The 21,830-nt window shown below is 46.1% G+C and overlaps 2 protein-coding genes across 2 annotated transcripts in view; one reads left to right on the forward strand and one right to left on the reverse strand.

Moving 5' to 3' along the window:
• The first annotated feature begins 1,242 nt into the window (after positions 1–1,242).
• Positions 1,243–13,170, forward strand: SrpRbeta (signal recognition particle receptor beta). Its single transcript, XM_089574956.1, has 9 exons — positions 1,243–1,376; positions 1,665–1,753; positions 1,997–2,071; positions 2,233–2,312; positions 5,140–5,199; positions 5,474–5,550; positions 5,624–5,678; positions 5,930–6,134; positions 12,951–13,170. The coding sequence occupies exons 1-8, from the start codon at positions 1,259–1,261 to the stop codon at positions 6,132–6,134; spliced, it is 759 nt and encodes a 252-aa protein (XP_089431082.1). The 5' UTR covers positions 1,243–1,258; the 3' UTR covers positions 12,951–13,170.
• The window catches only part of LOC149364964 (uncharacterized), a 165,740-nt gene continuing 150,282 nt past the window's right edge, over positions 6,373–21,830 (reverse strand). The window contains exons 8-11 of the mRNA XM_089574955.1: positions 17,162–17,233; positions 12,938–13,109; positions 10,022–10,268; positions 6,373–6,710 (exon numbers count right to left, since the gene is read on the reverse strand). Of these exons, the coding sequence (XP_089431081.1) occupies positions 10,062–10,268; positions 12,938–13,109; positions 17,162–17,233 (451 nt within the window). The 3' untranslated portion in view covers positions 6,373–6,710; positions 10,022–10,061. The remainder of the gene's footprint in view (positions 6,711–10,021; positions 10,269–12,937; positions 13,110–17,161; positions 17,234–21,830) is intronic.

Raw genomic sequence — 21,830 nt, forward strand, 5'->3', positions numbered from 1 at the left:
CGCTTTAATCGAACACCTGCTCGGCTTTCTTGCACCGTCCTTCTCCTCGGAATATCTTATTCCCTGCGGCGAAGAGACGCTGCAAACTCCAGGTTGCCGCCGGTTGGGGATATATCCACAAGCAACCAGACGATCGCCTGCTTTAAAGAGGCGATACTGAGGCAGGGGTGAGCAACCGCGCTGTTTTTTATTTTGTGTGTGCGTGCTCACGAGCACACGGACAAGCAATTTATTATGGGAAATCTCAACAGGCCGGTACACGGGCATCTAGCTGGCAGTACGTGCATTGTGTAAGCCGCCAAACAACAGCTAGAAGCGACAGGTTTCACTCAACATTCTTCCTGCGAAGGAATTTCCGCTGCTTTCTAAATACCACAAGGGCTAAATGCCGCTAGCAACGAACAAGTTCACATGCAGCTCGAAGCCACTTCGGCTCGAGTTCGCAAAATAGACCAGGTGTCCGCAAGAAACCTGAAAAAGAAGTGGGATGATAGAAGGAGGAGGAGAGGGAGAAGCTGGCAAATGTCATACTTCTGGAGCCAAGCTCAGAAAAGTTTTAAAATAAAAAGGAAACAGAAGTAATTATGCTGAATGCTTTTTGCACAGTCTGTGCACAGCTCGTTCTGAGTAAGTGATACTATGCAGCTTTGTAGAAAGGAATGAATTTGCGTGTTTGCAAATTACCAACGTAGTCCAAGCGTTGTCGCTGCCATCTTCTCCCTCCCCCTTACTGCAAACACTCGCACAAGAATGCTTCCTGCTGAGAGTATTCCGTTACGAGGTAACATGTCTCCATCATTAATATTACGAAGCATTGTCCGTGCCTTGTGCCGAAGTAGCTTTCTCTTTCCATGGCTGCGCTAGTTGCAAGCGTAGTAATTCCAGCTGAGTATTTATATGCTGAAATGGCGAGTGTTAATGTGACGTAAGCTCGAGCGTGCGGAGGACGCAAGTCATTTTATGCTTCAAAGTGCTATGCACTCATGCTATGCACCAAAGTGGCTTGGTCAAATTTCGCGCTCCTCTGTGAAGTTTGCAGAAAAGTTATGTGGCGACATCTATGGGCTATACACAAAAACTCTAAAAAGCAAGTGTAAGATATTTAGATTTCAGTAAAAAACCTATGCTTAATAAAATAAAATAAATAGAACTTATTATTAATTTTGTTGCCAAAATTATTGCTATACTGAAATTGATTGAAAAGACAAAAGTTTCACTCACGTGGCGGGCGGCAGGGGACGGTAGAAGCGCTTTAAAAATGGCGGCGGACGCGTCGGCGAAGTCGGCGCACATGGACTTAAAAAGCAACTTATTAGTAATGAATCCTACAATTATTTATGTTCTTGTCGCGTTAGTTGTTGTGCTCATCACCACATGTAAGTATGCTGCTGTGTGGCTATGCCTCACACTCTTGTTACATCGCGTTGTCCTTTCCATATGCGCGCCGCTTGCTGTCAACATCGCCGGGTCCGGTGATGATGTGGAAGCTTTTTGTATGCTGAGTGGTTTTTAAAGGCATTGAATCAATCGCAAATGTCATTTTGGTTTTGAGTAACCCATACGAAAGTCAGGAATTCATTGCTCTAGTTTTTTCAAATTTTAAATCCTGATTTGTTGCATGTCTATTTGTACCTCCATCTAATCTCTCCCTGTTTCTGTTTCAGTAATATTTTTCCAACGACGAAAAAACCTTCGCCGAGCAGTGCTTATCGTGGGCCTTTCAGACTCTGGAAAAACATTGCTGTTTTCTCAGGTGATGGGCGTACTTCTGCGCAGTACTCAACGATTTTAGTAGAAGGAATATAACGGCCTGTACCACTACTTCGCATGTTCATGTTGGCCTGCGAATAGGGAACATACGTGAATGAGCTTTACTGCCTGCTTTCCGTTCCAAAAGAGTTGTTAAAGAGTTTTTTCATATCTTGAAGTCTTTGTTTATTTACCGTTCTGCACGCGTTGCAGTTATTTTATGTGTCAAATCCGCACGTTCTTACAGCTCGTAGCCGGCAAAAAGGTCGGGACTTACACCTCAATCAAGGAGAACAAGGCGCCCTACGACGTTCCAAAGAAAGTAAGTCGGTGTTTTAATCTAGCGTTTCGTCACTAACGCTTAACATCGTTGGGTTAATCACTAAAAGAAAGAAAATGGAGCGACAACATTGTGATTCAGCATTCAATGCTTTCATTACTGCATCTTGTTTCTCACATTTCTTGTAATGATCGTTTTCACAGGGTCCTCTTAATTTGATCGACCTACCGGGCAATGATAGAATGAGGGCCAGATTTCTCGACCAATTCAAAGGACTGGCCAGGTAAGCATGCTTGCTACTCTCACATCTCATCTTTGTCCATGTGACATATGTTGACAAGAAATGTTTTTGCTTTGCTTGTGGTGGTCATGAAGATTGTCTTGTGGAATTTTTTTTTCTCTATGCTGTTGTTTCATTTTTTGCATTGCTACTTGCTTTTATTTTTATACTTTAGAACCTTATAATGTCACCCAAGTTGCCTGCATTTCACATGCAATTTTAGAAATGGTTTTTACAGTGTCATACTTTTCAGAAAATACATCTTGTGCAGCAGATGTATAAGTGCAAAGCTAAAGATGTGTGCATATTTTGCTTTTAGTTAACCAAGACTACAGACATTTTATGTGAGCTTCAAAATGGCTGAGACTAGTGTGTTTTGCAATTGCCAGACACTTTGTGTAAAGAAGTATTTCCTCATTTCGTTGATGCATGCAGTCTGCCATTCTAAGAATTTGCAGAATTTGTTATGGTTTCAACAGCAACCACACTTTCAATCACGGTAAAGTGAGGGCCGTCGCGGTAGCCCAGTGGTTATGGTGCTTGGCTGCTGACCCGAAAGAGGGGGGTTCGATCCCGGCCGCGGCAGTCGAATTTCGATAGAGGCGAAATTCTAGAGGCTGATCTACTTTCAGTGCACGTTGAACCTCAGGTGGTCGAAATTTCCGGAGCCCTTCGCTACGGCGTCCCCCAAAGCCTGAGTCGCTTTGAGATGTTAAACCCCCGTCAACCATAAGCCATAGTGAAGTGAACTCACAACTTCCTTTATACCTGCAAGCTTGTTGTGTTCTACTGTAGTGTGCAGTTCACATTGAGCTTATTGACCAATTTTTTGGCAGCTGAAAGTTCACTTAAGGGTAGTGCAACCAGATCAGTGATTTTGCTCAGACTTTTCAGCAATTTGTGTTGTTCAGGTGCAGTCGGGTTCACTTATAACGAGCTCAGTTATTGTGCTGGATGAGCTTATTATGTTTGAGCTGTCATAAAAATGGAGTTCTCCCAGCAGGAGAAAAAAAGATAAAAATATTGATTTGACAAGGAACAAGTAATGGTAGCATTAACTAATGGATTCTTATGCGTTAGACCTGTACTTTAGGTATAAGGCACACACTGGTGAAATGCTCCAGATTAATGTTGACTGTGTAAGTTCTTCACTATGGATCTGAACGTCAGCGAATAAGGATTTTCGTATTTTGCCATATCGAAATATGGCTGCACTCGCTGGCATTCGACATGTGCTTCAGCTGAATCTTTCAGGTTAAGTAACAGAACCTTACAATCCCTCAAAATTATCTAGAGGGAAAAGTGGCACTGTGGCAGATCATCCACCGCAGAGAGACGCAGATATGTTGGGAAGCTGAACTTTCATACTTGGATTGGCTGTTGTTAGGCAGGAAACGAATTCAGTTATAGCAGCATGACTCTTCGCTTGACAAACCTCCAAGAAATGCCGTGTAAGTTTTCATAACAGCCGAGTATCAGACTTTCTCTTGCGTTAAATTCACTGAAGAAGTGAAGAATGCACTATTAAAGCAATTTATACTAAGTACAGAGGAGCGCAACGTGGCATAGCTACCGATTCTGAGGCGTAAGCCACGTTTTTGGCCCAGTGCTAGCCAAGGCAGTTACAAAACCTCATCTTTCCGTCATTCCCAAGGTGGATGAAGTGCTTTAAGAAACTTCCATAGACTATGGCCCCTCTTTTTTTCCTCTAGGCAATTTTGATCAAAGTGGAATGCTACAGCGACTGGGCCATCATGGTGAACAAATATGCATAATTCATTTTCATTTTAACTTGGGGCCTGGTCACTGCACTTTTTAAAATTCTCAGAGGAGTGTTATCATCAAAGACTCCACTGCAAGCTATTACCATCTAGGTCATGGTGTGGGTGACTGCAATTGATGCACTTGTATTCAGTTGCAATAGCGCTTGATTTTCTTCACTCCTACGCTGATCGCAGCTTCTGCACACCTTCAGCAAGGTTGTCTAAATGGCCAGCTTTGTTGAAAGACGTACAGATTTTCTTTTTGTCCTCAGTCCTGGCTTAAGTCTGCCAAGATCTGCATGCTACACTGCAGAGCTGAAGGCATTGAATGGTCAGACCTTACCTTTTGGTTAAGTTGTCGCTGGGCACTTTGAAGGGAAGTACAGTCGAGCCCACTTCTGTCTAGCCAACGGCCGCAGGTATAATGAATGCTTGGTTATCACAAACGAGGGCGGCGCTACCATCAAAATATGTATAAGGGCAATGACAGTGTATTTCAGTTACCACAAATAACTTTGGCTGTACCACTCAGTTATTGCGAACGAAGAGGCAAGAGCATAGACCGAAGAGTGTGTCTGAGCTCCGGTGTCAACCATCCATGAAAGAACATGTGGAACAAAAAACACGAAGAAAGCAGCATTGAAACTGTAGGTAACTGCTGGCCAAGCGCGCTGATGGCCTATGAAGTCAGTTATTCTGTGCATGAGTATCAACTGGGCCAAGTGTCGAGCATAGGAGAAGTGGGGTGGGTGCGATACAGGGGCAGTGTTGAAAGCTAAGCTACTGCGCAGGGCCAGGGATCAACCAATGGGAGCGATTTGAGAAGTTTGAATGCCTTGCTGGCCCCACTGGTCAAGTGGTATGCGCCATCTGCATGCAGTCTGCAGCCGCATGCTGTGTAGAGTGGCATCTTTTCTTCTTTCACTGCTGCGAAATTGGCAATGATTGACCTGCCCTGCCTTGAGCTGTGTTCGTGTAATTTCATATTGCTTCCTCCTTAGTTATTATGTTGGCTTTTTTGTCATTGTTGTTCCCTTCCTTAATGAATTTTTAAACTTACCTTTCAGAGCTGTTGTTTTTGTCGTGGATAGCGTGAACTTTCCAAGGGAGGTCAGAGATGTGGCAGAGTAAGTTTCTTTATTTTTTTTAAGAGAGGCACTCCTAGTTTCATTTGCTCCTGTACTACTGTTGTTGTGCACTGAAATAGGAATAAGTATATGAAAGTATGTACACCATTCAGTCAACACCCAGCTTGCCCTCTAAAAGCTACCAAGTAATTACCTTTGAAAAAACGAGATACATTTGTTGGATTTGCACACATTACTGTGTAGTGGCATGCAAGATGTGCGGACTACCTAGGGTAAAACCTAGAAAATAACTTTTTTTGTGTTAAACTTTCAGATTCCTTTACAATCTCTTGTGTGACCCTGTCATCTCACAGCACTGCCCACCAATAATGATTGTGTGCAACAAGCAAGGTGGGTACAGCATTGCCATTTTTAAAGCCGCATAGCATGCCGTGAAGCCATTTACACTGGCAACTGTTTGCAGATCAGACCATGGCAAAGTCGTCCAAAGTGATCCAGTCACTACTGGAAAAGGAAATGTAAGATTGAAAGTTTCCACTTTTCTTTAGACTCATGTATTCCAGTGTAGAGGGGAGAAGGTGATTTGTAGGCATAATATTGATTCCTCTGAGCAATGGCGTTTGGTTTTCCTAGCCAGTGGTATTATCAGCCTCAGCTGATGATCACTGATTACACATCAGTGTTGCAAATAATCACTCTGTGGCCTAATGTGTGGCCTCTGTGGCCTACTGCCTGTGTGTCTCACTACAATGCCTATACTTTTGTGCAGGAATGTTCTCCGGACAACGCAAGTTTCCGCACTGGAGTCTACAGAGGGTCAAGCTAACAATAACACGTTCCTCGGCAAAAGGGGGAAAGACTTCCAGTTTGCAGATGTGTCGCCCATTGCAGTCGAATTTCTGGAGTTTAGTGCCGAGGAACCAGAAGCAGCCCAGCTATCGCTCTTCACAAGTTGGCTTGCCAAGGTGGCATAGGTGAATGATGATGTCTACTGTATCCTAAAGAAAAGTTCACATCTTCCCTTCACAGTGCTCTAGAGCTGCTGCCTGCGCAATTACTTGCTGACTGATGAATTGGAATGTTGTGTATGAGAACTTTGTGAATGTTTTGCTTCTTTGAAAGGGTGATCAATTTAATAGCGCTTAATGTGTATATAGCCCTTTTACACCGAAAACAGTAAGACTGCCTGCATTATGAGGCCTGACATGAATGTATACAAGACAGATAAAATGCTTTATTTCCCCTACACTTTGGCTCTGATGTCAATTCTGCCTCTCGCTTGCAAAAGGCGTTCTTTCTGTAGATGGCAGGCGGTGACTCGAGTGCTGGAGTGGAGACGTATCACAACATAGCATGTACACATTGATCCCAGTGGCAGATCCTATGCTACCAGAACTTCCTTCGTCCTGCAGGCAAAAGCCTGAATCGCTTGTAGGACCTTGTGCATGGCCAGGGCGATGTGTAGCTTCAGGATGCAAGCGCTGACCAGCATTGCTTGCTTATCACCAAATCACCAAATGGTTGATGCTTTTCCTAACAGTGGTCCCCACCTGAAAAGAGTAGGTCTTGTGAGATGTTGAATCGCGATACAAAACATTGAAAAATTACACCTTTAGGCATTTTGAAATTAAGCTTGCAGCAGCAATTAGGCCTACAGTCGAGCACCTGCTTCAGCTTTGAGAGGGAGTGGGTTCGACTCCCACTGCTGGCCGTCTACCCGCTGGTTAATGAATACGAGGTTAATCCCTGGCCTGGTGCTAGGCTTTCCTGGGTGGATGGCTTGGGAGAGGAGCCTGCGCCTTCAAATCCTTTCACTCTGAGCTTGAATAAGCACTTTTATATATAGTATATATATAAAAAAAAGGGGCCACTGTGGGCTTTTACTACACTAGGCGGATTTCGGTCCCTTGTGGCTAGATTTTTTCATTGATGGAGGGCGCCGTGACCTAAGGCCCTTTTCGAAGCATTTCACCCCAAAATATCAGAACACCAGGCCGGGGAAAACTCTTGTACCCATGGGAAAACCGGTGGGTACCCGGTGACACTGGGAATCGGACCCAGTGCTTCCCGAATGCGAGGCAGATGCTCTACCACAAGGCAACAACTTTTTCAACCTGCGGAATCAGAATATGTTTTCTACAGGCCTTGTTTTTAGCTGGCAACTGTCGTGGAGTAAGCGGCACATTGCCAAAGCATTATGTTATACTAGGTGAACATTGTTTCCAGAAGCTTTTTTTGGCATGCTTCGCATTGCAGGAACTAACTGGTAGCATACAGGCTTTCATTTCAGTTTTGTTCCAAAACATCAGTGACTGCACTGTTGGCTGCTTGGAATGCTGCTGCTCTAACACTCTGCTAAAAGGCCCCTCACCTGGTTTGAACATACCCGATTAACAAACAGAGTGCCTAGATTGAGCCGTTATGATCGGCTCTGCAAACTATTGGAGCCATGGGTGCCCTGAGAAGTGTTTAGAGTTCAAATCAAGGCCCATTTTCTATCTGCTATGGCAGCCAGTTTCCTCATCCACTTTGCTGGCATCCAAGAAGTGGCTATGACAGCACAATCACTAAATATTTCGTTTGTCTATCGTTATGATTCACAGGCAAATAGCCAACGACGTCTTATCATTGTCTGGTTGCTTCCACTTTGTTTTGTTGTATTGTTCATTCGTTCTCACATGCCCCCACAAAAACATGTGAATTTCAGTTTCTTGTCCTGGTCCATTTGTGACTGCGCAGTATGGACACTGTGCCGCCTTGTTCATTCCACACTATTTTGATGTGGTCATGGGCGCACCAGCTCTGCAGAAAGCTGCTTCTATGTTTCCTTGCTCCCGCACTCCAGTTGTGATAATCATGTTTTACACATAGCACAACACACCATCACACAATGTCTAGAGACTACAGTTGTGCACCAGCAAGCACATGGAAGCATCACTGTAAATGTTCCAGGTTGCAAAAAGCCATCTGATGTATTTCGCACCTCAGCCTAAAAAACGCAGTGGATAAAAGGAAATAGTGCTGGTGAAAACTGGTCTCCCGGACTGTTGAGAAAAAACCGACTCAGAGAGGGCATGGCAGAGAGAAGCGTTGTGAAATTGCACAGTTGTGGTGGAAATAACTCCGCTGTTGCTGAAGATTTTCGAAAAGTCTTTATGGCCCTGTGTTTCAGGGAAAATGCTTGACAACTGCCAGATTGTAGTGAATTTTCGACCTGAGGGATGTCGAGGGCACTTTAAGTTGCAGTAGATGTTTCAGCAGCTTTTATGCCTTGTTCAGCTTTGTTGGCCATGGTGAAATCTCTGAATTCATCGCTACTAGGCTGATGCTACAACTCAATTTCTATTGCAAGCGTGAGGCAAGGCTAGAACTGACAGCTGTTCATTAGCGTGATAGCTGGGATGAAACCAAGGGGTTCTAAAAATATTGTCAAGCAAAGTTTAGTGCTGAAAAATGCAATGCCTTTTGCTATTCACTACATGCCTTAGGTACAATTGAAAGGTCAGTTGAGTTGCTGTGATCCTTAGGGCATATATCCTACTCTTTATTCCTGCAATGATAAATCACTAGGCTATTCCTGTATAACAACCATTGTTCTGATTATAGCCTTATGTGTGAGTGCAGAAAACGACATGAACGTAGAGGAGGCACCATTAGCATATTGAGATGCACTTTTACATGGTGTACATTAACTCTACTTTGCTCTTTTTTGTGCATGAATAGACACTACTGCTAATCCACTCTCCTCTCCTACCCTTCTTCATATCTTTTCTCTTTTTTTTTATTGTAGCTGTGAATAAGTATCTTAGCTGTTGCACTTATTTTCATTTCCGGCATGCAAGTTTGCTGCATGTGTGTGTTAGTCCAAAAAAGCAGGCAGAAATGAAGGACTTTGTACGCTATCCTGACATGACTATCAGTCAAAAGACAAGGAAGGAAAACAATAAGATGAGAACAAATTCACATGAAGACCACTATGTGTATTTTGCTTTAAATGAGAAACAAACACCAAATAAGTTCTTGTAAGAAAAACATGTGTCAAAACCTACTCATATTTTTTCCTCAAGGTGAAACTGAGGGAGAGTTGCAGCTTGGCCTTTTAAGCCCATGTATACTCGACTGCCAGGTCACTGAAGTTAAACCAAGGGTATAAGAGGAGAGAAAGGTTGCAAGAGAATGGCTAACATTCCCCCATGTCTGCTGAATGTGCCGTGACTTGGACAGCTTCTGCTTGGGTTTGGCTCAGTCTCCAGCACAATACTAGTGTGGTCAAAGTCTATCCTGTGGTCACATGCCTTGCAGTGCTCGGCCACCATGCTTCGCTCACAGCTCATTTCTCTGACACCAGCTTTGTGCTGCTTTGTCCTTTCTGTGAAATTTAGTTTCCCTAACATACAGTGCCACGCACTTAGAGCTTGGTATTTCGTGCACGTCTTGGGCCTTTTCTTTAGGATGACGGTCTTTCACAAGCTTGCTGCAACTTTATGCTGTTACTGCTAAGTAGGTACTGTATGGTATGGTACGCATGGTAGGCTTAAAATTCTAAAGCTGCACATGGGCTACAGGAGACTGTGTAGTGGAGGGCTCCAGACTAATTTTTACCACTTGGGATTCTTTAAATGACGCTGACATTGCACAGAACACAGGTGTTTTTGCATGTCGCCTCCATTGAGATACGAGTTCGCTCCCGCGGCCTTGGGCTCAGCAGCCAAATGCCACAGACACTAAGCCACCGTGGCAAGTCCAGAATAGGCTCGCAGTGAACAGTGTTCAGTGGAAATTCTGCTGCAGTGCCAGCAGTTGCCATGGTGCCAGCTGTCGAGGATTTGCCCCGCAATACCACACTGTTGACATTACTGACCTGATAGATATCAAGACTAGCATGCAGCCAGCTTCACGGGTCAAACAGCATCAGCCATCATCTTGCGGAAGTCTGAGAGCAGCGTGTAGTCAGGATCCTCATCAATGTCCACCATATCCTCGGCCGATCCGTGCTTCCGGAAGGTGGAATTGTACCGGTACAGGGAGAGGGGGCACGGTAGCAGCTCTGGCATGACCGAGTGGTGTGTGATCAGGGATGTCAGGGTGCTGAACTCCTTTGTGAAACCCTGAAAACAAAATAAAAATGGAGGCAGAACACAATCAGCCATGAGTCTAGTTCCAGGTAAAGCAAAACAGCTGTCAGATATGAGGCTAAATGCTTAGGATTGCATGCACTAGTCTGGAATGCGTGTAATTTGCAAATTGAGCTTTGTCTCGCCTTTAGAAAGGGTGTTGTAGTACTTTGTTGCTTAAGCAGAGGAGGAAGAGAACTGTCTCATTGCAAGAATTGTTTTCATTTCTCAGAATAGTTGTCAGAAGTTCGAGTTGAACTTCATTCTCTTTGTGCGCAGTTTGAGTAGGTTGTGGCTAGCCTTTACCCCAGTGAGGTTAGGATTACTCAGTATTAATGGCAAGCGTCAGCCGGAATCATGCAGGCTAAAAAACATGGTTAATGCATTATTGACCATTATACAAGCCCTTGATTACAAGTCAAATGAGACTTGAGTTGTATTTTTCTGCATTCTTCTGAGCACGTCCATCCATTGGTCACTTTTCAACAAATCAGCACACGTTTCCTTTTTGATTGTTCCTCCATATATATTCTTTCCTTTGCCTACATTATGGGGCAAGTAGCACTAGTCAATGACTCTAGTGTGACCTCACCTTTTCCAACACTCGAAAGTGACTAAGTGGAAGGCTTAGTTTTGTGTAGACTGTTGTTTTACGCTGGCTGTAGTGTTGCATGAGTGAGGTGCACACTAGTCCCACAAGCTGGCTTCGATTATTTCATTAAATTCATATCATTTTCTGTAAAGAAAGGCGAAACTTGTTAGTTTTACTTTTAGGCTGTGCAGACTTTATTGCATAAGTGCTTGCAGCATTGTAATGTGATCGGATTGACTACTTGTTCATAGTGTGTCTGTTATATGATATTTGCTTATGTGGATGTGCTATCCTGGCTAAAATCACTGTACTTAACATTGTATTCCTTGGGCAGCGTGAAGCGCTGCAGACATAGTACATAATACATAGGGGGTAGTGACATGACGTCACGGGTGCCATTTCATTGTACAGCCCCTAGCTTGAGCAGTGCATGTTGGCACTGGTGGAAATAAGCCGTGCTTCATGTACAACAAAATGGTGACCACTATGACATCAGTGGTTGCTCCCTATAGGCAGATGTGCTGATGGGCAACACACGAAATCTTTCATATTGCAGACTAGAGGCGTAGAGCTAGGCAATCCTTTCTGTCTGCTAATTGCACTCTGCTTGTGCTATCTGATGTTGGTAGGCACCAATCAGCTGTGTGAAATTTCGGGGGAAGCCCTGCAGCCAGTCGAGGTGTGGTGAAAGACGGTTAAGTGTAGAAAAAAAGAAACCTTACTGGAAAAAGTAATGCAGTTGCTATGTACGTATGTATTTAGCCCGTGAGCAAGTTCTGAGGAACATCAATGTTCATTTTCTACCGGTAGTTTCCCCTGTTTTTCTGGCTGGAAAGTTTTAAGTTCTTGGACAACCTCACTGGGTACTTAAGGGAGGGGGGGGTGATGCAGGCATGTCTGAAATAAGCAACTCTTGTGGTATTGGAAAATAAAAAGCTTCTGTGAACACTGACTAATATAAAAACCAAAAACCTGCAGCCAAATTTCGCACATCTGTGGAGAAAAATTAATGTCGAGAAAACCAGACTGATGGCACTGTCACCAAGTTTTGTCATCATTGGAAACTATGGTTGGTACTCTCTCTGCCATGCTGGAGCCTCGGATTTCCAATGTCTTTCTTTCTAAGCTTGCCACAAGCATAGGACAATTTTTGTCATTGTTTTTGATGTGAAAGTTAATGATGTATTCAATTAGCTGTGGTTTGGTGATACTGAAAAAGTCACCTTGCTTACTAGGACATTATGCAGTAATAAGAAACTTAGTAGTCAATGGGGAGTTATTTGAGGGCCTTCAATAAAAAGTCTCAGTTACTGTTGTTCATAAAGCTTGGTAGCTGCAGTCCAAATCTGCAGCTGCAAGTTATTGTAGTAGCTGAGAGGTTGTGGCATTCTGCTGTTGAGGAGACATTGTCATGTTTGCTACATGGTCACAGCAGGTATACTATTTTGATGTGGATAAATCCTAAAATGCACAAGGAACAATGTTTGAACGTATGTGAAAGGAACTCTGAAGACAACTTTAGCCTATTATTTTTCTTAGTAAAAATTGGTTCTCGGGCTTTTTCTGTCTGTGTTGACATTTATCTCTCGAACAACTGGATTTAAAATTATCTTCCTTCCAGACCATTCAAACTCATGATGTCCTTACCGAAAAGGACGGTACTGTTTTCCATTGTTTTCATTCGGCCATTGTTTTCAAGCGAATAGCACGTGGGATCCAAGCCCAAAAGTCAATGTTGATGCACACACTTTACTTCCGAAATAGGCTGGTGATAGCAACTCCTGTATTTCATTTTTTGGTCTTTTTTTAGCTTATAACAGCTGAGTTTTCTGTGAAAGTGATCTCTTTGTGATTTGAGCACACTAGCCTATTGATGCAGACCAACTTCTATTTGTCCTTAATTACCCTTTAAAGGAAACATCGCATAGTTTTAATGAGTTTCATGCATTCTGGAGTATTCCGCTGCTGTAACCCTCTCCGCCCATGCGATTTGTGAGCCTTGCAGTTCACTGGGGCATAAATATAGAGTGCTTTAACTCCTCGTTTGTGTTTCTCTTCTTGCCTTTCCTACCTTGATCTTGTAGCCCCTGTTGGTGTGCATGATGAGATAGTGGGCGATGCCACTGGGCTGGAGGCTCCTGGGAACGCGCAGCGAGAGTGCAAAGCATCCTGGCTTGGTTGTACTCTGGCGCACCAGGAAGGACCCGATCGGCTCCTGCGACAGCACCTCCAGAGCGATTTCCCTGCAAACATGCAAGAGTGTCAACAACTGTTCTCTTTGTGTATTAAAGGCTCAGGCTGCAATGCTTGTGGTGTTACTCTGTTTGGTGAAAGCCTGGTTGTGGGTTTTTACTTGTAAAAGCACCATTCAAGACACCTCCCCGCATTTAAAGCCATGTTTGTGCAGTGCAGCATAGGTGACAGTGCATGAACTTCTCATGGCACGCACAGTTTGTACTCGTCAAGAGTTGCTTCGTCCAAATGGGCACGGCAGTAGTGGCGAGTGGTGTTAATGCTACGATGTAAAATTTATGCATTCAGTCAAAGATCCAGACATCCTTGACAAAAATGGTAGACAGGGGCTGCATAGAGCAATAAAGCTGTTAATGTTGACCATTAAATTTTCGTTGCAGGAATGTGCTACCAATATTGGCCAAACTGCGATTACCGTACATTGCTGCGTAAAAGTCGACCGTCCAGCTCGTAACCCTTGCTGGCCAAAATGAAAGTTGACTTTAAATATAAGTAGACGCACACTAACCCCCCCCCCCCCCCCCTGCCCTGTGTGCTTCGTCCTGCCGCCGCGTTTGGTTTTGTAGTTTCCCGGAGGATGGCATCGCGGAGCGCGTGAACCCAAAGCAACTAACGATTAACACTTGACGATGCAGTCACAAGGGCAACAGTCAGAAGCCAATGGAGATAAAGAGCAAAAAAGCGGCGTTCCACCCTGCCTTTACACTTGCGTGGGACCCGACTGGCTAGCGGCATATTGAACCAATGACTGAACTTCAAACAGATCCTGTAGTTTCGGATTCCGACGCTACGCACGCCCTGGAGATAATCGGAAGTTTGCCTTCACAATACCTTACCGTTCGTCCGAGTAAGCGACTACCAGCGTGAACGAGGCGTCTGAATGGCGCGAAATCAGAATTTTTGTGTAAAAACACTAATCCTGGTCCAGAGCCTAGCAAAATCTACTCTTGCCGATTGCATGTCCTAGAAGCGCGAGCGCTCCGTCCCGCGGCACTGCCCGCTCACGCCGTATTCTATGTGGCACTAATCCGTGCTTTCGCACTGATTCGGATGTAGTAAACATTGTCTGCCATTTTCTTCAGCGGTACCGATTTGCATACGCATTAAATAACTTTTTTTTGAAGGAAGCGGTGCGCATACTGCAGGCAACCGAGAACGACGGTGGCAGCAAACAAGTGAGAATCAAGTGGTTCTCGGCGCACGCGGGCGAGGCGTCAGACCGCAACGCCAACCACAACGAGACGGCACACGCCGAGGCGCGCGCGCGCTAACGGAACGCGCCTCGGTCGACTGGCCGCTGTGGTTCAGCACCAAGGACCGAATGACCGAATACAACGAAATAACCAAGGCGTTCCGCCTAGCTCGCAGAACCCTTCCGCCCCTTTCACTCCCCAGCCCGTCGCTGTTGCACAGAATGTATCCCGAGACGCACCCGACAGACAAATGCAGAGTCTGCCGAACGGATACGGCCGGCTTCGCACACATTCTGTGGAATTGCAGCAAGTACCAGGAAGAAGCTAAGTCTGGGAGGATCGCGCCGCGACTGGAAGCAGCCGCAGGGAGCGACAAACAAGAGGAACAACTTTGGGCCGTCCAGCAGGTCATCGAGGCGCTGGCCCGGCAGGGACCCAGCGAGCCGGCAACGGCGAGCGGGGACCCAGGCCGCGCGGCCGGCGCCCAGAGGACGACGTAGACCCCGTCCGGAGCGCGCGCGCGCGAGCGCGCGTTCTACTGCAGACCCCAAATAAACGTTTTAACAATCCAAATTGACGCAAGGAACCCCATGCGTCCTGCCGGGAACGGGCACCGGCACGGAGCGCGTACTACCTGACGGTCGTCCAGAACTACCTTAGACCCCGCGAATAGGTCGGCTCTGCGTACAGGTCGACCCGGAACTTTAGGATCGTCGTTTCTTGAAGAAAGGTCGACCTAACCCTCCAACAACAGCGCACCAACCAAAGAAACAGCGCAAGTCGGCATTCCGCGTATAGTCAACTCGTCGCGGGCACGTAGCAAGAATGGTCGCGTCGCTCGCGGGACACGCACTGACGCGGTAACTCGGCTAGTCGCTGCCTTCACCACGGCCAGGCTGGAGAGGAGCGACAAGCACACGCACCATTGCCCCCAGTATGGCCGTGCCTTGAAAAAGCGCTGGAGTACTGCGTTACAGTGAAGCACGTCTCCTCCACTGCATATGCGTGTTTCGACAGTCCGCAAGCCGTACCAGATAGGCTTTTGTGCTGAGAGTACTGAGGTTTGCGCGCCTCGCATATCGATCATCGGCATTACTAATCGGCATCGCCGTGCAGCGCCGCCGCGCGGCTCCGAAGGGCCGTAGCTTCATCGGTATGCGGCGAAATCGGAATCGGACATCCTCGCATAGCACCTCAGATCTTCGAATTAACCGGGCTGGTGCACGCCGCCGCTTCGGATTATTTGTTCAAATTTACGTTACGAATTACGGGACCGCAGAAATTCTTCGAATTATCCGAGTTGGTTATCACCTTGCTTTCAGCAGATACTTGGGCAGTATTTTACTGATTTGAATGTGCTAGTAGCTTGTATGCTCAACCACTGCATTAGGGATAGAAATAGTAACATGATGGTGTTTGCATGAAAGTGCCTGCCTTAGAGCACATACTTTCTACAAACGAATTGCTGATGGCTGCATTAATTTTACATGTGAAATACTATTTCATCCATTTTTCTCAATAGCCTTTTCATGTCACTGCTAGTTAATTTTATCAAGTCGGAAATTTTAATTAGCATGCTGAAAAACAACAGGAAGTTGTTGACTACCTTGAACATAAAAGTCATTATGCATAACTTTAGTGCACCTTCTTGTCTACCCAACATGAGCTTTTGTGTGAAATGGTTTGGATTTTCGGACATAACCGCATAAGTGAGAAAACAACGTTCACGGTGGAGGACGCATTACACACTCGTCCTTGTGTAATCTCTTATTTCTTGTGATCATCGTTTTTTTACATCGCAGTTATGTCTGAAAATATCAACTAGGCTTGCATGACATACCATTGAAATTGGCAGACGCATAAATTTTCTAGTTATGATTTATGCAGCTGCTTATGTTGACATTAACTTGTTTGAACTTTTGTTCTAAATTCTTAACTGTCTATCAAGCTTAAATGGATTATTAAAGGAAAAAAAATAGGACTGCAGTCATTAGCCGCTGAAGGGATTTAAGCCATGGCAGAAAAGCACTAATGGCTTCTTTCTTTTTTTTCAAACTTGTTTAAGGCTGGTTCTATTGTGAACATAAATGGAGTATTAAGGAATAAAATACGTGAAAAGCCTTTCAAGCTTAAGTCATTAGCCACAGAAGGCAGTTCACTCTGGGCAGGTAAATAAATACTCAGAAGAGTATTCGTGATTTTTCTAAAGCAGGCCTGAACATCTTAAGCTTACAGCTTGTGCCTCCATTATTTTTTAGTCACCTTTATCACTTTGCACTGAACTTCTGCATTTCTTGCATTTGTTTTAAAGCTTTCATTTTATGCCAAGTTACAAGCAGTAAAATTGTTCACAGATGGCCTCCCAAGTAATCGATAAAACTATTCTCGAGACTTGCTATGAGATTCAGAGACATCGCTTTGATCTCTTAACGCGCGTACATGTTTGTGGCAGCTTACGACGTGGTTGGTTGGTTTGGTTTATGGGGTTTAACGTCCCAAAGCGACTAAGGCTATGAGAGACGCCGTAGTGGAGGGCTCCGGAAATTTCGACCACCTGAGGTTCTTTAACGTGCACTGACATCGCACAGTGCACGGGCCTCTAGAATTTCTCCTCCAAAGAAATTCCAGCCGCCGCGGCCGGGATCGAACCCGCGCCTTTCGGGTCAGCAGCCGAGCACCATAACCGCTGAGCCACCGCGGCGGCGTACATGTTTGTACGCGCGTACATGTTTGTGGCAGCTTACGACGTGGGTCGAGACCAAACATTTACACAACACAAAAGTCTTTAATGCCTTTATTGTCGAGCACCGCTTGCCCCAACATTGCTATATGTGGAAATCACTACTCACCTGGGGATGCCGGCCTGGTACCAGGGGGCTTCTCGGAGCTCCTCTTCTTCGTTCACGTTCAGGGAATCATGCCTGGAAAATAATAAAGTGGGTTCATAAGAACTCTTTCAATGAAGGGGAGATTGGAAAGCTACGAAAAAGGCTGGCAAGGCCGGCTTCCGCATGATGGTGATGACGTTTATTTATCTGCCAGTATCTTTGTAACAGGTGGACATGCACGACCTGTCACGGCCAGTAAAAAAATAAATAAAAAAACATAAATACAGAGGAAGACACTACACACGGCAGAGTGTAGGGAAGCGCCTGTCCCTGCAGCTCGCGCATTGCAGTCCACCAATCGGCAAGTCTACACTTCGCTACCTGTACAACGAGGCATCCGCTGGCGCCGCTGGCGCCACAGTCTCCTGACCCGCCGTCAGTGGGCGAGCAATTAAGCAAGCAAAAACCGTGGGCTTGCAATAAAGTTGTAAAGCTGGCTTCTCTGCGCAAAGGGTGTTGAGTAGGTGAAGCTAAACCGAATTTCCCAGTGGGACTACAGAAAGATCAAAATTTTGATTTTTTTTTTTGCATGAAATACTGCATTTGCAAGAACTGATTACGAGTCACTACGCACAATTTGCCAATGCGCAGTAGTCAAGTCACTAATACTGTTTCCCACAATGGAGTTGTGGTTTCTCAATGTAGGACAGTTGATGCATGGTGACAGCTGCGCACTGTTCCACGGGTGCACAGGCATAACTTGCGGTAACTAAGCGCACGACATTCGTGCTACAGGTGCAGTGCGCGTTCTTCATTGCGCGTGCTACGGTCTTGCGGAGTGCAGGTCATCAGCATCTGTAGCCTTCATCACCTGCTATCCTGTTCGAAAAGTCGCCACGGCCTGACGAGAGCGAATGAGTAGGCTTCTGGCTGAATGGCTTCCCGCAAAAAAAAAAAAAAAAAAAAAAAAGAATATGGTTCTAGTGCTTGGATATTTCGCGATAACCAAAGGCCAGTAAGTCGCGAACGTCGTGAAGGTTGTATCGAGCTTCCTCGGAAGTCAGGTTGGGCTCAGCGGGCGCAATGGCTCTTGAGAAGTTCAGGAGAAACGCAGGCCTGCCGCTACATACGATTACGTGCTGTGCGGCTGCTAACCAGTCTTCGCCGCTTTACATTGTCGAGCACGGAAACAACGGTTTTCAAAGAGCGGCAGTTCTCTACAAGTTCTTAACACTCTTGTTGACTACGAGGAGCGTAATTTGTATGCTTACGGCAGGAACGCATTGCCATCTTGCCCGCCACTTTTACTTCTGCTAGTGCCAGATAATTGTCACACGCGGAAGAGAGGAAATCATCAAGCTGGAGATTCGTATCAATAATAAAGTGCCCAAAAAGCGAAAATGAGGATGGAAGAAAGATGTGAACCGTCCCTCAAACGTGAAAGTTAGGAGAAGAAATGATGGTTCTCATCGATGAAGCTCGATGTAGAGGTCGCTTTGAGCATCAATCTATAAATAAATGCTGGCCTGATAGTCGGAGCATGCGGATGTCGTGATCGTCAGGGTAGGTATGGTCATACGCCAGTTTGTCAGTTAGTTTCTCGCAGAATGTGTTGGGATGTCCATGTGGAAGCATGCTTAGGTGGTAAAATATTGTCACGTAGTGGTGACTGCAGTACAGCGAACAGGGAAACAGCGAGAACGTCTTCGAAACGAAACTTTTTATTCTGGCTGACTTGCGCCCGCAAAGAACTGAATCACTTGATGGCGGCGTAGCAACAAGCGTGCTCGGCGGTCGTCGAACAGAAAGACCGCCGCTGTCGGCCGTGCTCTTTTTAAAGCTGATAGCGAACATTCGAGATAAAGCTTGGGAAGTTACTAGAACATGCTGGCGCAAACTAGAACCGGCTCCGCCTAGATGCGATCAATCGAGATAAATCTAGGCGCGTCTTGCGCCACAAACGAAGCGATAAAGCGGCGTGTCGGCAGCCTTGAACAAACAAACACTACAAAACATTACAAAGATTCGCGGCAATATTAAGAGGTGGAGCGAGGAGAGTGTGTAAGGGCGTTGAAGCGCAGCGTTCATCATGCGAATTTCAGACACCTGCAGGCCTTTTAACACGCAAGATTCGGAACTTCACGTCTCTTCTCACGAGCCGTGCCAAACGAGCTTCGGCGAAGAAAGTCACAGGTATAAAGCTTCCGCTTTCATTTCTCACAAAAATTTATATTCGATTCGCTTGCATTTCGAGTAATGTATCCTTACACAATATGGGCGCATTTCTGTGCGAATACAGACTGATAACAGCGCCGTCATCGTTAGAGTAATGCAGCGGAGACGAATACTGCATGTGTCATACTAACGACCGAAATTCGTAGCCGTGTCCAGCTACCATCACGACGCGCCAGCTGTCAGCCCCATCGGAATTACTCGCGGATGCCAGAATCGAGCGGCTCCGATCGGGAAGCCCCCAGGATCCGGCGCGTCACTCATTTGGACTGTCATTCTGCTTTCTTCAGAACGGAGGGAGAGCGGCGGGCGTCAGAGCGTGAGTGCGAGGATGGTCTGGTGCACAAAGAAGGGAGATTAGGCCGAACCGAAAGCGTCCCGCGTTGCCCAACGCTCACAATGAGATATCGCCAGGCACCGAGCGGTGAAAAAGCGGTAATGCAAGGCCTCATGCAGCCAGCCGAAGAGCTCCGACCTGTTGTCTTCTTGCTTTTGTTGCATAGCTCAGCGCATCGGCAGGCCCGCGTGGGAGAGAGCGGAAGACAGAGCTGAGGAGGTGGAAAGCGAGGGCTGAGAGGGAAGAGGATAAGGCTCCCATGTACGGCTTGCAAGCCGCGCAGCCGTCTCGCGGCGGTGGTGTACTGCATCCGGCTCGTCGTCGTCCCCATTGTGTTTCGGCTCGTTTCCGGCGGTATAAATCAAGCGCTGGCGCAACTCTGCCTGCGCGGACCTTGACTCGCGATTTCGGAGTTGGAGGGAATGCCACCAGGGCTGCAGCACATACCCTCCCTTTCTGCTCCCCCATCCTATTCTTTTATTCGTCTTCCTCCTGCTTTAACTTGGCCCGCTCGGTGCAAGCAGTGAGTAGCGCATTCTCCGGCAAAATTTTCAGCCGCATCTCAGCCGTGCGAAACGCCGAGTTTTTGGCTTGTACCACGGAATCGTGACCCAAGCCGAGCGTGCTTTGACCGAACTTTGCAGTAAAGCGGGAAAGAAGCCGCGGGAGAAGATACCCCCCCCCCCCCCCCTTTTTTTTTTCAACACGTGTCGTTTACCACACTCATGTTGCTTTCTCTACATCGCGATACTCTAGTTGCTTTCTCCTCTTCTGCGCGGTGCAACTGAGCCGTGACTGCGAAGCATCGTTCCTCGCATGGAGCAGATGCTAAGCCCAGACGAATGATTGCTGTTCTCTTTCTTTTCGCGCACGAGCTTCTTTCTTTCTTTTTTTTTTCGTTCGCTTTCTCGTGTACAAAGTTCTCTTGTCATCTCTCGACGCCCCATTTAAAAGGCGCGTCTCTCGCTTTGCTCAGGCCTCGTTTTGAATGAAAGTTCACGCCGCGTGGCGGCGATTGCCGCAAACTTTTTGCACGCCCAAGGTTTTTCACTAAGGATTATAAAAAAGGAACTGACAAACAAAAAAAAAACATTTAAGAAAAAAAAAAAAACGACGTGAGCGGGCGAAAGTTAGCGACGGGAAGTCATCGCCAGCGCAGCGCCTTCTTCGACGTTTCTCGGCTGAATTTATTTATTTGCTTTCTCTTCTACTCCACGCTCCTTTTCTCGAGATTCGCACGAACGCCTTCTCTCGAGCCACTGCAGCAGGCGTTCGCATGATTAACCTCGAGACAGAGATGGAAAAAGAAAGGCGATGGGAAATAAGGGAGAAAAAAAATTACGGTATACGCGGAGCCATCGTTGTTGCGCGGGATGCTGCTCGAAGAAGGAGGTCGAGCTGAAACTGTTCCGGAACGCATGCTCGAGGCGAACAGAGGAGATGTCAGTGTGAAGCATATGCTCGGTTCGATTTGAGCGCTTCAAGTGTTTGGAGCAGCCAGTCGCAAGACGTCGCGCTAACAAAAAAAAAAAAAAGTGTAAAAAGCCAGATCTCGGTCTTGATCGCATGTACAGTTGAGTAACAACTCTTACGAACGCGTACAAATCTGCAGTGGACGATGCTAGACAAAGTGGGAGGCCATCGAAGCCAACTCGGAGCAAAGTTAAGAGTTGTGCTTTTGTTTTTCGCTTTTAGCCCAAGTGTTGTACAACTTGGTAGTTTAGAGATGCTGGATGGTGACGCGCAGAAATGTCAGCTTCGTCTGAGCGCATATTACAGCCGTTGTTTGAGGCAAGAAGGGTTTTCACTCGTCATCCGTCCGCACTACCGCGCATGAATGCGCAAAGACGCGTGACACACTGAAAGAGTTCAAATCTCCTGGACTTTCCGCATGACGCATGCCACAAAACGTGCTGCCTCGATATGCACCGGCGACCATCGTTTTTGCAGATGGCGGCGTCATGTGTCGACCGGCCTTTGAAAGCGGAGCGCTGCAAGTTTTGTGAAACTTAAACTCAGCTTAGAATTCATCCGCGATGGACAGCTTTTCCTTCAGTAAGCAGGCATGATTAGGGGAGCTGAGGAGCTCGTTGAGATGTATTTTTAAAGAAATCAATAGTC

This window comes from Amblyomma mixtum, chromosome 2 (assembly GCF_055824585.1).
Source record: "Amblyomma mixtum isolate Tamu chromosome 2, ASM5582458v1, whole genome shotgun sequence".
Classification (NCBI taxonomy): Eukaryota; Metazoa; Arthropoda; class Arachnida; order Ixodida; family Ixodidae; genus Amblyomma; species Amblyomma mixtum.